Source organism: Aythya marila (genome assembly GCF_965140915.1).
Source record: "Aythya marila genome assembly, chromosome: 5".
Taxonomy (NCBI): Eukaryota; Metazoa; Chordata; class Aves; order Anseriformes; family Anatidae; genus Aythya; species Aythya marila.
Genome location: NC_139046.1, coordinates 39,054,103 through 39,067,503, shown reverse-complemented (window position 1 = coordinate 39,067,503; position 13,401 = coordinate 39,054,103). Strand labels below are relative to the sequence as shown.

At 35.2% G+C, this 13,401-nt stretch overlaps 1 protein-coding gene across 14 annotated transcripts in view; it reads left to right on the top strand.

Moving 5' to 3' along the window:
* The window catches only part of RYR3 (ryanodine receptor 3), a 218,150-nt gene that overhangs the window by 87,060 nt on the left and 117,689 nt on the right, over positions 1-13,401 (top strand). For all 14 annotated transcript variants that reach the window (XM_082761305.1, XM_082761317.1, XM_082761306.1 and 11 more), the window contains exons 18-27: positions 162-403; positions 2,564-2,756; positions 5,017-5,233; positions 5,445-5,549; positions 7,178-7,281; positions 7,735-7,818; positions 9,559-9,718; positions 10,157-10,304; positions 11,394-11,599; positions 12,484-12,658. In XM_082761305.1, the coding sequence (XP_082617431.1) occupies positions 162-403; positions 2,564-2,756; positions 5,017-5,233; positions 5,445-5,549; positions 7,178-7,281; positions 7,735-7,818; positions 9,559-9,718; positions 10,157-10,304; positions 11,394-11,599; positions 12,484-12,658 (1,634 nt within the window). The remainder of the gene's footprint in view (positions 1-161; positions 404-2,563; positions 2,757-5,016; positions 5,234-5,444; positions 5,550-7,177; positions 7,282-7,734; positions 7,819-9,558; positions 9,719-10,156; positions 10,305-11,393; positions 11,600-12,483; positions 12,659-13,401) is intronic.

Here is a 13,401-nt window from a genome sequence, read left to right as displayed (position 1 = left end):
ACCTGAACCTCCTGTGGTGCATCTTGAGGCCGTTCCCTCTAGTCCTATTGCTGGAATCACTTGTATCATATTTGCGAAGTGAATTTGACTATTTCACAGCAATATAACCCATATGCCACATTTTATGTTTTACACTAACTGGATTATATTTTCTTTTTTAGCATAAGGCCGAACATATTTCTGGGTGTTGCTGAGGGCTCTGCACAATACAAGAAGTGGTACTTTGAATTAATAATTGATCAGGTTGATCCATTCTTGACGGCAGAACCCACCCATTTACGAGTTGGATGGGCCTCTACTTCAGGTTATGCTCCCTATCCTGGAGGAGGAGAAGGATGGGGTGGCAATGGTGTTGGGGATGACCTATACTCTTACGGTTTTGATGGCCTCCATCTGTGGTCTGGTAGGTACTTTGTTCAGTTCCACTTCTATTCAGGGATTCTTGCATTCAGGGATTACCAACCTCTGCTTTCAGTTCCAGTAGCTATATATATGCATCTGTTGCATGTACCATGTACTGATTTATAGAGAACTGTATTCAGAACTTCAGGATACCATGAAGTTTTAGGTCATACTGCTTCTCTGAGATTTTAGTCAATATTGAACTATGCCAACTGGACTGTTTAGCAGATAGTTTTTGTCTTCATGATTTTGATCAAAAAGTGGTATTTTCTAGATCTAGATCAACACTGACTTTAATGTATCTGTTAAAAATCAATGGATACACTGATCTTAGGCAAATTCATTGTATGCGGATCTACATGTAGCAGTATTCTTTCACTTTGCATCTACAATTGATGTTAAATGAAATTATTATTATTGATATTAATAAGATGAATTTGGAGTTTGGTAAATTATTTCATAAAAGATAATTCTGTCAGTTAGAACTAAGAATTACTGCAATGTGTTACCAACTTCTGTGGTTTTTAGAAGATAAATTTTAATGGTACATCAAACTGAAAACCTGTAGTTGTTAGGCTGTTTGAAAAAAATAGTGTTCATCAAACACATTATCTAAAATAGACTTAGTAGAAAAAATACAGTCTCTTTATAAATTCTTTTTAATATGTGTAATAATATGAGAGACTCAATTCGTATTGCAGTGAAGCAATTAAATTTGCCATTTATAAGGAAGAGTGGTAATGGATAGCAGCAAATGCGTATTTTGTGGTCACCTAAGGATCAGTGGCATTAAACTTGTGGTCTCATTTGCTGTTCTTTGTTCAAGCAGATTAACAATGTTAGTGGGGTGCGTTAACAAAATGGACATGACTGCACATTCAGTTGGCTAGATCTGAGTAAGAGCTATAGAAGAGCAAAAAGCATTGACAGTAAGGCTCATCTGAGGTGTTGCAGTTCAACTAATTTTTGTAATAATGCATGTGTTAGAAAAGCCGCTAAAGAAAAAGTAGAAAATAGGAGAATGAACTTTTTAGGGTGTTTTAGAGAGGGATTAGTTAGGGTCCTTTGGGGTGCAGAGTTAGCTGGAAAGCAGGCTTTGGAGGTATGAGAAAGACTGACCTTTTTTTTCTGGTCTGCCTCCCCTAAAACTTTATCCAAAAGGGAACCACAGTATACTTTTTGTAAACAAATAGGTATGGTACAGCAGAGTACCTGTTGACCATGTTCATGTATGTTGCTGTAGAAAAAAACAGGAAAGTGCAAGTGGCTAATTCTAAGAATCAAATAGCAACACAGGAAATGCTGATAGTTGTCATTATTGCTTTCTTATAGTTCCTAAAATACTCTCTAAATAAGTAATATTTCAGTAAAGAAATATTGCATAAGGCTATAAAATACAAAATTATTTAAGTACTAAATGACATCACCTACTATCTTTGAAATGAAAGCAATGAAAGGAGGAAGAAAAGCAGTAAGAAGTGAAACAGTTGCTAGAATTTCTCTAAGATTGTACATACTTATTCTACTTACGTAATTCCATAAAATGGTGGAAGTGATCTGGCAATTACGATTTGTACCTAAGATATGTAACAATCTTAATTGATGAAGGTCTTTCATACAGAAAGCTTTGTATAGAATGTAGATCAAACTGGAGAGTATGTGGGAGGGCTTAGAGATCTGATGAGTTCTGGGCTTGTTGTTATTGGTAGAAGCCTCGTGCCTTTCTGATTCATCCACAAATGGAATTTGCTCTATTAGATATGTAAATATTTTATTTCACAAGTAGTAATAATAATAAAAAAAAAGGTATATAAGTGTTAGGCAGAGGTCTTTATTTGCTGTGCCTCAGTGCTTTTACATAAGGCTATGGTGTGAACTCACATGATTTCAGCTGAGCATGTTCCTGTCTTGTGAACAGTGTCAGAGGTCTTGAGTGAGTTGCTCAGTTTGTGCACTGTTCTGTCACATATCAGTTTGAACAATATTAACTCATTGTCTGTTTTTAAAATCAGATCCATTCATAAAGCAGATGAGGACAAGATCATGTTTCTGTGACTGAGAGCAAAACCTTGATGGCATTTTTGAGGAAATGTATTTATTACTTCATTGTTAAATGTGTGAGAGTCTTTAAATTCTCATTATTTGAATCTTTTCCTCCTAGGTCGAGTACCCAGGGCTGTAGCATCTGTCAATCAACATTTGTTGTCATCTGATGATGTGGTTAGCTGCTGCTTGGATTTAGGTGTGCCCAGCATTTCATTCCGCATTAATGGGCAGCCTGTACAAGGAATGTTTGAGAACTTCTGTACTGAAGGGTTTTTCTTCCCTGTTGTAAGCTTATCAGCAGGTGTAAAGTAAGTGCTACTTAATTGTTCTTTTCTTAGCTGTCTTGTCACACAAAATGTCATTTGATTTTATATATGATTTATTGTGTCTTGTTGTTTCAGGTCTGCCCAAATATCAGCTGGGAGGGAGGGAGGCAAGAAAGTATTGATTTTTCAGGGATAATTTCACTTCAGGCTAAAATGTGAGCCTATTAGCAACACGGCCAAGTCACGGTGTCTGGAAATCATTATTATATGGGTACTGGGTGACCTAGGGGAAATTAATTTTGTCTCATTCCAATTATCAGTGGAAAAAAAGGCACATTAGAAACACAGCACTTTATTTGACACTAATCAAAATTCTTACACAGCATTCTGAGCACGAGGATAAAAAAAATACACTAAATCATCAGGAAAACTGATACCATATTCACAGTAGTGAATTCAAAATGCCGATGAGGAGCATTTTTGGAAACTTATTACTGACATTGCCCATTCCTTACCTGTTTTATAGCTAAAATAATGAAATACAAACTTAATTCTGTCAGGTTTCTATTGTTTTCTTACCTTTAATTCATTCAGAAAATCTGCAAGTGTCAGTCTACTCAAGTGACCAAAATATATTTGTTGACATTATAGAGACAATGCAACAACAAAAGACTAGCCCTTGCACTGTTCGATATAACATGACTGACTTCTATTCATATTTGGTTTTCAGGAGGGTTCTTCTCAAGCTTAAAGTCTGGCAAATGTAAAATATGTTTTTCCAAATGAAAAAGAAATATTAACATCTATTTTGAAATGAGACAAAAAACCACAGCTTCCTTTAGTAATCAGGTTATCAAAAGAGTCTGCAGAATTAGGACTCCATAGTTTGTGTGGAGGCTAAGGGAAATGCAGTGAAGAGCAAGGAGAAAACAGGTTTTGGCAGGAATGATACCATAATAAAGACCCTATGAGATTGAATAGTTTGCTAAAACAACGAAAAATTGACCAAGTTGGCAGGAAGCAAGGAGCTATTTAGTGGAATGTAGTCATCAAAGGATGCGTGAAAGTCTTTTCCTTTCAATTCTTTCTTTGGCTTTTGCCTACTTAGAAAGTTAAAATTCTAGGTCTCAAAATGAAATTGACCTCCTTTAAAAAAAAAAAAAAAGTTATTTTAATCTGTTTGGAGAGTTGCTATAAAGAGAGCTTTAAGCTCAAAGTTGTCTCCTCAGATATTTAGCTACCTTGGGAACACTCAAATAATTAAAGCAAGGTATTTATAAAATTAAATTAGAAAGTATAAGCTTAGTAGGAGTAATCAATAATAATACATTTCTTGTGAACCCTGAACCATTTCAGTTATCTGTGACTTGTACGTATGTATGAGTTTGAGAAACCTTGTGTCATGCTATTTCTCCTCTCTTTAAATATGTTACAGTGAAATATGTAACATATTTCACTGTCAGTGAAATCTGTTGGTCTGACAGTTCCAGTATTTCTAAAAGTGCAAGTAAAAAATGGTAGAAGCTTCTTCTGGTCACACCATCATGAGAAATGTGTGGATTGTTTCCTGGAGATAACAATCAGTGATTTTTTTGTTGTTTACCTCCAATGTTGGCCTATATAAGGATTCAAATATAAAGTCAGATAGTGTTTATTTTTCCTGATATATTCTTATGTTTATATGAAAAGTATATATCTGAGGAGAAAGAAAACTTTAGGGGTTTAGCAGGGATCCAAGCTGTTTGTTTGAAACTCATTTCCAGTTGTAGCATTTGCTGTAATTTTGTTTGCTTGATTTCTGTGTTATGACTACAGGGCCTTTTGTTTCACCATATCCTGTTTTTAGTGGATTCTTATCCATATATATATCCATATCCAGCTGCCTGCATGAGTCCACTGAGAAGTTACATGAAAAACTTAGCGGTGTATAAATAGTCCCCGTGGTAGTTTTATGGCACCAGTCCAAATTAAGTTAGATTTTCCCAATCATTTAAATGTATTAGAAATTTCACTAAACTTACAGCCATTTGATTTTAAATAAGAAATATATTTTTTTCAAAATACACCACTGCACTGATAATTATTTTTGCTTTGGCTAAAAACAGATGCCCAAAAATCATTGGTAGATGATGATGTAATTCATGGCATCTGCTGGTAATTTTTCGGTGTTTTTCAAAGCATGAAATAAACCACCATTTTTATACTTGGTTTTCGAGTAAATGTTTATGGCTCTAAATGATGTATTTATAATGTTAGTATATGCTGAGTATTTAAGAGTATTTCTTCATTGTAAATTGCACAGAGCTCGTTTCTTATTGGGTGGACGTCACGGAGAGTTTAAATTTCTACCTCCTGCTGGCTATGCTCCCTGCTATGAAGCCTTGCTTCCAAAAGAGAAGATGAAACTGGAACCAGTGAAAGAATACAAGAGAGATTCTGATGGAGTGAGGGATTTGCTGGGTACAACACAATTCCTCTCCCAAGCTTCCTTTATCCCTTGTCCTATAGACACCAGTCAGGTATGTTAAGTGTGCCATTATGGGATAGGAAAATATGGCTCAACAAATGTAAATTAGCAATATAAAAACTAAGGTAGCTTGCCACCTTTCTTTTAGCAACTCATCATTTGTGTGTTCTGCTGTTTTTGACTAAACTAGATCATCTTGGATCTACAGGGTTTGGTCACTGAAACCTTTTCTTATGTGTGAAATTGCTATGTTCTTTTCTTAGATTGCTCTTCCTTTTCATCTTGAAAAGATCAGGGACAAACTAGCTGAAAATATCCATGAACTGTGGGGAATGAATAAAATAGAACTGGGCTGGACATATGGCAAGGTATGTTTTGAATGTCATATCCTGTCATATTAGGTTAAATGTGCTACCAGAATGTAGCACATTTGTGCTAGCAGCAACATGTGCTACCAGACAGAAACGTGCTATCAGACTGGAAATTTTAGCAGAGTATTTAGAGGAGGTTTGTAAGCATGTACACAGAAAATAAATTAGTAATAGGAGAGACGATCATGTTAACTAGTAGGAGACAATGATAATAACTAATAATTAGGAGACAATTTTGCACCATAAAGTTTAGAAAACAAATGAGATTTTAGAAACCAAATGAGATTTAATAAGAGCAAGAGCAAGTCCTGCACCTGGGAAGGAACAACCCAAAGTACAGGCTGGGGGATGACCTGCTGGAGAGGAGCTCTGAGGAGAAGGACCTGGGGGTCCTGATGGACGACAGGTTGACCGTGAGCCAGCACTGTGCCCTTGTGGCCAAGAGGGCTAATGGGATCCTGGCGTGCATTAAAAGGAGCGTGGCCAGCAGGTGAAGGGAGGTGATCCTCCCCCTCTACTCTGCCCTGGTCAGGCCTCACCTGGAGTACTGTGTCCAATTCTGGGCTCCCCAGTACAAGACAGAGATCTCCAGAAAAGAGTCCAGCAGAGGGTCACAAAGATGATACGGGGCCTGGAGCATCTTTCCTATGAAGAAAGGCTGAGAGACCTGGGTCTGCTCACCCTGGAGAAGAGAAGACTGAGAGGGGATCTCCTCAATGTATATAAATATCTGAGGGGTGGGGGACAGAAGGATGTAGCCAACCTCTTCTCAGTGGTTTGTGGGGATAGGACAAGGGGCAATGGCTGCAAGTTAGAGTACAGGAGGTTCTGCACTGACATGCGAAAGAATTTCTTCACAGTGAGGGTGACAGAGCGTTGGAACGGGCTGCCTAGGGAGGTTGTGGAGTCTCCTTCTCTGTAGATATTCAAGGCCTGTCTGGACGCCTACCTGGGCAGCCTGCTCTGAGGAACCTGCTTTGGCAGGGGGGTTGGACCCAATGATCTTTCGAGGTCCCTTCCAACCCCTACAGTTCTGTGATTCTGTGATTGTGTGAAGGCACATATTTTAACACTATAGCTATTACGAATCATGTGAATAAATACATTCATTGGAAACATCCTATTTAAACCAAGATGGAATTCTACTGAAAATCATAACCAATAGCGAGTAACTCCACATCTAATTTTTTGGTTACTCTAACATTGGGATCAAAGAGATACCAAGCAGTAAGTCCCATATGGAAATTCACTTCTATTGGTAACAGAAGTTACCAATACCAGTTTTTGAGGACTTTCTCTATATATTGCTCAGGTTTTCAGTAGAAATCTTCATTGAGTTTGCAGGCTTGCTTTCATGTGATTCATGTATTTATGCAGAATCCATGAAATAGCTATATTTTTTCAATTTTTTTGTTGGTTATGGGAGAGTACTTATAGTGTACATTTTAAATAAATAATAAGAACGTTCATTTATATAATCATGCATAACTGTCATTGAATAAAGATTAATTGTATTGTTTTATTTATTTCAAAGAATTAATTGATTCTTTACTCAGTTTATAATTGTCAGATCCTGACTTGATTCTGATATCAGTAAAATGCTCTTTTCTGTTGCTTTGTTACAGATACGGGATGATAATAAAAGGCATCATCCTTGTCTTGTAGAATTCTCAAAATTACCTGAGACAGAGAAGAATTATAATCTGCAAATGTCAACTGAAACTCTCAAGTGAGCTTTGAATTAAAAGAAAAGTTTGTTTATTTTTTATTCAAGCATATTATATTATTGTAAGATATGAAAACATGCTACCTCATTAGGATATCTCAATCAGAGTGTTCTGTTGATTTTGCTAGAAGTTCCAGGAATGCATTCAGAAAGATTTAGAAACACCTATCTCTACAGACGTACAAAGAAGAAAACAACACCAAACCCTTTTGGCTTTAATCAAAATGGCATAATTTCAATGCACAGATTTGTACTTGTTTACATTTTGTAGTTTTATATTTTTATTTTATTTTTGGGGGAACTTAAAGTATTTGGGTTTTGATATTCCATCATTTTGAATGACTTTACTGCTTTTTAAATATCAGTAGTTCTGTGTATTTATACTAAAAACAAAGATAAAACTGGGTGAGCCCTACAGTATTGTGCTTTAATACTGTCATTTTTCTGTATTGGTAGAACCCTTTTGGCCCTTGGGTGTCACATTGTTCATGCTAATCCAGCAGCAGAGGAAGATCTTAAAAAAGTCAAGCTTCCTAAAAAGTATGTACCTTATGCTAGCTATCATATATCAGTTGCAACACCACCGTATTAAGTAAAGAAAAATATTGTAATGTTTTTTTTTTGTTGTTGTTGTTGTTTTTTTAAACAAACAAACACAGCTTTATAGGAGCCTTGAGTGCTTGGTTGGTCTACTACCTGTCTGCCTGTGATGGTTGTTGACTGTGAATACTGCTGCTTTACATCACCTTTTGGAGTGATTCAGAGAGATACAAATAGCCACATAGACATAAAATTGCATGTGGTGTAAATGTGATGAGGTCTTAGAATAGATATTCCAAAGTTGAAAGCAACATTTCAGTGCTTTTCTGTCACAGAGCAAAGCAGAGTATGCATAATGTATGAATAGTAAATTGATCTTGAAATAGCCTTTCTCCATAACTTCCGGTTTCATTTTACACCTCTCCTTTATTCCCCTCCAAGAAAAAGTTTGTTCAACGTATGCATTTCCAGAGATGTTATTAATACATCTCTTTAAAGATTTTCTTAAGTCTGTACAACTTGGAAAACAAATACAAGAGGAAAATAATAATAATAAACAGAAAATGAGAGTTGTAAAATGTTGCATGTTGCTTGGAAATGTACGTGTGTAGATTATTGCACAAAATCCATTATTTTTTAATTCAGTTTTTACTTGCTAGCTAAACTATGGCAGTCAGGGAGCTGAAATAGGTGTGTGATCTATAATAAGTAATCAGTAGTAATTACAGTAGTCAGTAGTAATCACCCCAAGTGTGGTGAAAATGAATTGAGCATTATGTCTACATTTTAGCTTTTTCTGTGGGGATTCTGCAGTCCTCCTGGGACAAGCTAAAGTCCTGTTCTTCAACAAAACTTGAAGGCAGGAACGGTGATTTGGATACTTGCCATTTTACATTCATTTATAATCCCATAAACTGTCTTCCCCAAACACCTTCATCCATGAGAAATTCAGTTAGGTTTTTAAACAAACTAGTAAAATAAAGAGCTTTATGATATGGAAGATGGTAATCTGGATTCATTAGATGCCTTTAAAAAAGGGGAAAAGAACCTTTCCCAAGGTTCATACTGCAAGCAGTCAAACATAATACCATTTTCATACTGTTGTCTTCAATAACAGAACAAAAAAGATCTTAACATCATTTTCTGAGTCTTGTTAAGAAATGGAAGTTACGTGGTTTGAGCAGAGTGGTCTATTTGAAGAGGAGCATTAATACCTACTGCTAAAAAACTGCTAGACCTACTGCTTAATAGAAATGTGGGAAGAACAAGTTACCATATGTTTTGTTCTGTTGAAAAAATGGTAATGCAATCTTTACACACTTGCATCAGAAACAGTACTTAATAATGCAAAAGGTTTATACATAAAAATAATTTCATGAGAGGTTATCACACAGACAACTTTTTTCACAGGTTTTCACAGCAACTGTTTTGAGTTCCGACATACAGAGCTAGGTCACAGTTAATTAGTTTGCGTGCAAATAAACCCAATAAAGGTAGAAAATGAGACACTGCTACAGTAAAGAGTGTATATACATAAAATGTATATACATAAAAAAATTTATGTGTATACATAAAACATCCTAATTAATGACCAAATGCAATTTAGAACTTTTGGAAAGGAAAGAGAGAGCAGGAAAAGTGGAGGGAGAAAGTGAACCTTATGCTATGAATGCCCAATAGAATTTAAATACTATCAGTGAACTATCTTACCTCTCTTTGTTTTCCATTGTTGACTTACAGTTACATGATGTCAAATGGATATAAACCTGCCCCTCTTGATCTTTCTGAAGTGAAATTGTTACCTTCTCAAGAATTCCTAGTTGACAAACTAGCAGAAAATGCACATAATGTCTGGGCAAAAGACAGAATAAAGCAAGGATGGACCTATGGCATTCAGCAGGTATGGACGTTTTAGGCACATTTAGAGTAAGCAAAGGATATGACATTTTGTATTTTAGAACATCAATTGGGAGTGTTAAATAAAAGGATAAATATTGAATGTATTGGGAAGTCAGGAAAAAGTGGAAGGAGCAGGGAAAAAAGCTTTGCTTATGCAGGTCTGAGTACATTATCAGGCCTGCATGGCTGCAACTGCAGGATATCAGAGTATATATTTGCATTCTTCTCTTTCATTCTTGTCTTTAGTTTTTTAACATCCTTAACAATTGGGCTTAATATTCTTTTGACTTAGAACTGATCATTCACAGAACTGTTCTTCATCAATAGCTTTTTCTTGTAATCCTAACATTACTTTAGAATACAATCTGTCTCATTATATGCATTCTTTGTCATGTTTAAAAGCAATTTTCTTTTTGTTCTTTTTTATAACTCCTTTTAGGATCTTAAGAACAAACGTAATCCTCGGCTAGTGCCATATGCATTATTAGATGAACGTACTAAAAAATCGAACAGAGATAGCCTCCGTGAAGCTGTTAGAACATTTGCAGGCTATGGTTATAGTGTTGAGCCACCTGACCAAGAAATAGGTATGTACATTCAGTAAGAATCATGGCCTTTTTTTTCCCCTTAGTGCTAGGAAAAAAAAAAAAAAAGACACTGGAATAGATAGGCAAAACATATAAGGGATGAATTAATACTATGTATTTCTGCTGTGGACTTGAATGAAAGGTGCAAATATACTTTTTTAATGTCTTGTATGTTACATATGTTTTTTAAAAGATTGTTTTTAGCTGATAGTACAATAATTATAGTTTCTGATTTTCAGATTGGAGAAAATCTGTAGTGTGTAGACATACTAATTTTCATTTGGAAATCACTGTTTAAAATGTTCTGAAATTGTGATCAGAGACAGTTCATTATTTCCTGCTTCATTTTGCATGAAAAGCTTGAAATACATGTATGCTTATCTAAAATTAAGATAGTATTGGAAAAATAATCAGATACCTCACATTACAGTTCTTGTTTTTAGACACTGCATCTGTAATGTTTCAAGAGTAATTCATTAATAGTTCTAATATAATAAAGGTAAAGCTACTTTGCCTTTAAAAAGATTTTAAAATCCAAATTCCTAAGTATATAAGCTACATACATTGCTTATCTTACCAATATTACTAGTAAAATAGATAATGTGCAGCTTTAGTTAAAGTTTCATTGAATTTTTAGCATTGGATTGTATTGTGTATTGTAATCTTACACTTCTCATGTCTTCTCCAGTCAAGTATATGTTTGTGGCTCTGCATAGCGTGATAGTCACTGAAATATTATGATTATAAATATTTGATAGTCACTCATTCTGTATAGGATCATGGAATCATTTAGGTTGGAAAAGGACCTCTGAGATCATCTGGTCCAACCTTTACCCTAGAACTGCCAAGTCCAACATTAAACCATGTCACTAAGCACTACATCTACACGTATGCTGCATCTGTATGCTGATTATTTTTCCTCCTTTTCTAACATTTACTATGAAGGCTCTTCAACTTACAAGGGTAGATAATGGCTGTTTTCTGAGACAGAAAACAGTTGGGACAGATGAAAAACTAAACTGTGGCATTTATAGTTTCATCTAATTATGAAATACAGTGATTTTTTTTTCTACTTATTCATTTTTGCAGCTGATCAAACAACGGAAAAAGTCAGCATTGACAAGATACGTTTTTTCAGAGTCGAACAGTCTTATGCAGTGAAGTCTGGAAAGTGGTACTTCGAATTTGAAGCTGTGACAGGTGGAGACATGCGTGTTGGCTGGGCCAGGCCAGGCTGTAGACCTGACATAGAACTGGGAGCTGATGACCAAGCATTTGTTTTCGAAGGAAGCAAAGTCAGTGCATTCTTACCTTTGTATTATTTTTTACCTATGAATAGGCTAGGCAGAAGATGACAGTATATGTTTCCTCTGTATACTCCAGTTCAACTACGGGAATATTTTTCATTCATATAAAGATATCTCTGGGCTCTGTTTCTTGCTGAATTGTATCTGCATTTTGGTTCTGGTCATTGTAATTATGCTAACAAAGGTGCATTGTTTTATATCTATCTTCCTAGGATATACCACTGTAGTAAGGAAGTCTATTGTAAGAGTAAAGAAACTTCACCATTCACTTTTTTTTTTATTATTATTATTTTGAAGTGATAATTCACAACAATAAAACAAAGTTTCTTCAACAACTGGACAACAAAACACAACTTCCACAGTTGTGTTTTCCCTTTCTGTCTTTTTTGCTTTTTGCACATTGTTTATTAAAGGACCAGAAGGATGATAATGACACTGCATGTAAGAAGTGGAGTCCAGTGAGCATTGATTATTATCCAGGTTCTAAATTATTATTTTCATATTACTGAAGTTAGGGTGCCTTTGGTTCACTATATGAAATAACTAATATACTAACTTAATTACATGAAAGTTAGTACTGCTTGTGAATTAGTTTGAGATCCTGGAAGGTAAAAGAGTAAGAAAAACAAAAATTAAGGGTAGAATTTTGCCCTTGTTTAATTGGATCATTGTTTGCTCTAAATGAGTTATAAAGCTTTATTCACTTAGAATGTTATGCTCGATAATTTTAGCTGTCTATAAAATAATTCTCTTCTTGACTGATTGGTACCTACATTTTTTTCAGATTTCTCTTTCCTGAAAATGCATGTATTATTTTTGAATTTTAGCATAGTGTTTATCTACTTGTTTGTTTGTTTGTTTGTTTTATTTAGGGCCAGCGTTGGCATCAAGGCAGTGGATTCTTTGGACGAAGTTGGCAACCAGGAGATGTGGTTGGTTGCATGATAAACTTGGATGACAAATCCATTATCTTTACTTTGAATGGAGAATTGCTTATAACCAGTAAAGGTTCAGAACTTGCATTTGCTGACTTTGGAATAGAAAGTGGTAATTTTCTTTTTATATTTGCATGGTTATGAGAAAAGAGAAAAAAATAAAAAAAGCAGAAAAACTAGTCTGTCAATAATGGCTTAGCAAGCTGCGAAATAAGATTTATTATATACAGTGTTTTGTTTTTTCCAGTTAATTCTTAAACTTCCTTGTACGCATGGTTTTGAGCTCCTTCTGCCCTAATGCCACAGAATATCACCCCACCAATTTTGTACTTGGAGCAGTGGTTAAATTTACCATGATGTTATACTGTTTTCAAATTATTCAGCTGAAAAGCTTAAATGTAATCCATATCTCATTTTCTCAATATCAAGAGTTGCTAGCTACTAGACATAAACTTTCTTCTAAAAATTTTCTGAAAGCAGAAATTTGTACAGAATGCTGAAGTCCAAAGGATCTGTTAAAACTATGGTAATTATGGTGTTTTTCAACCAAGCTATATGAAAGCATAGTATTAAACAATCCCATTCACCAGGCAGAATTGCCACCTGAAATCAGCATAGTAAATACCAGAATAATAGTTAAAGTGTGCCTGACAGCATTTTTTAGACAGCTGTCAACTTCAGCATTACAAATAGGTTTTTATTTGTCTTTGGGAATTACTCACTATAGGTTTGATTGTGTTATTTATGAGCTCCTCCCTCACTGACTATCTAACATATAACCAAAAGTCTTTTCATTGCTGTTCCTGTCACTTTATAACAATCTCTCATTTGTATTTACTTGGAGAAGCAGAAAAA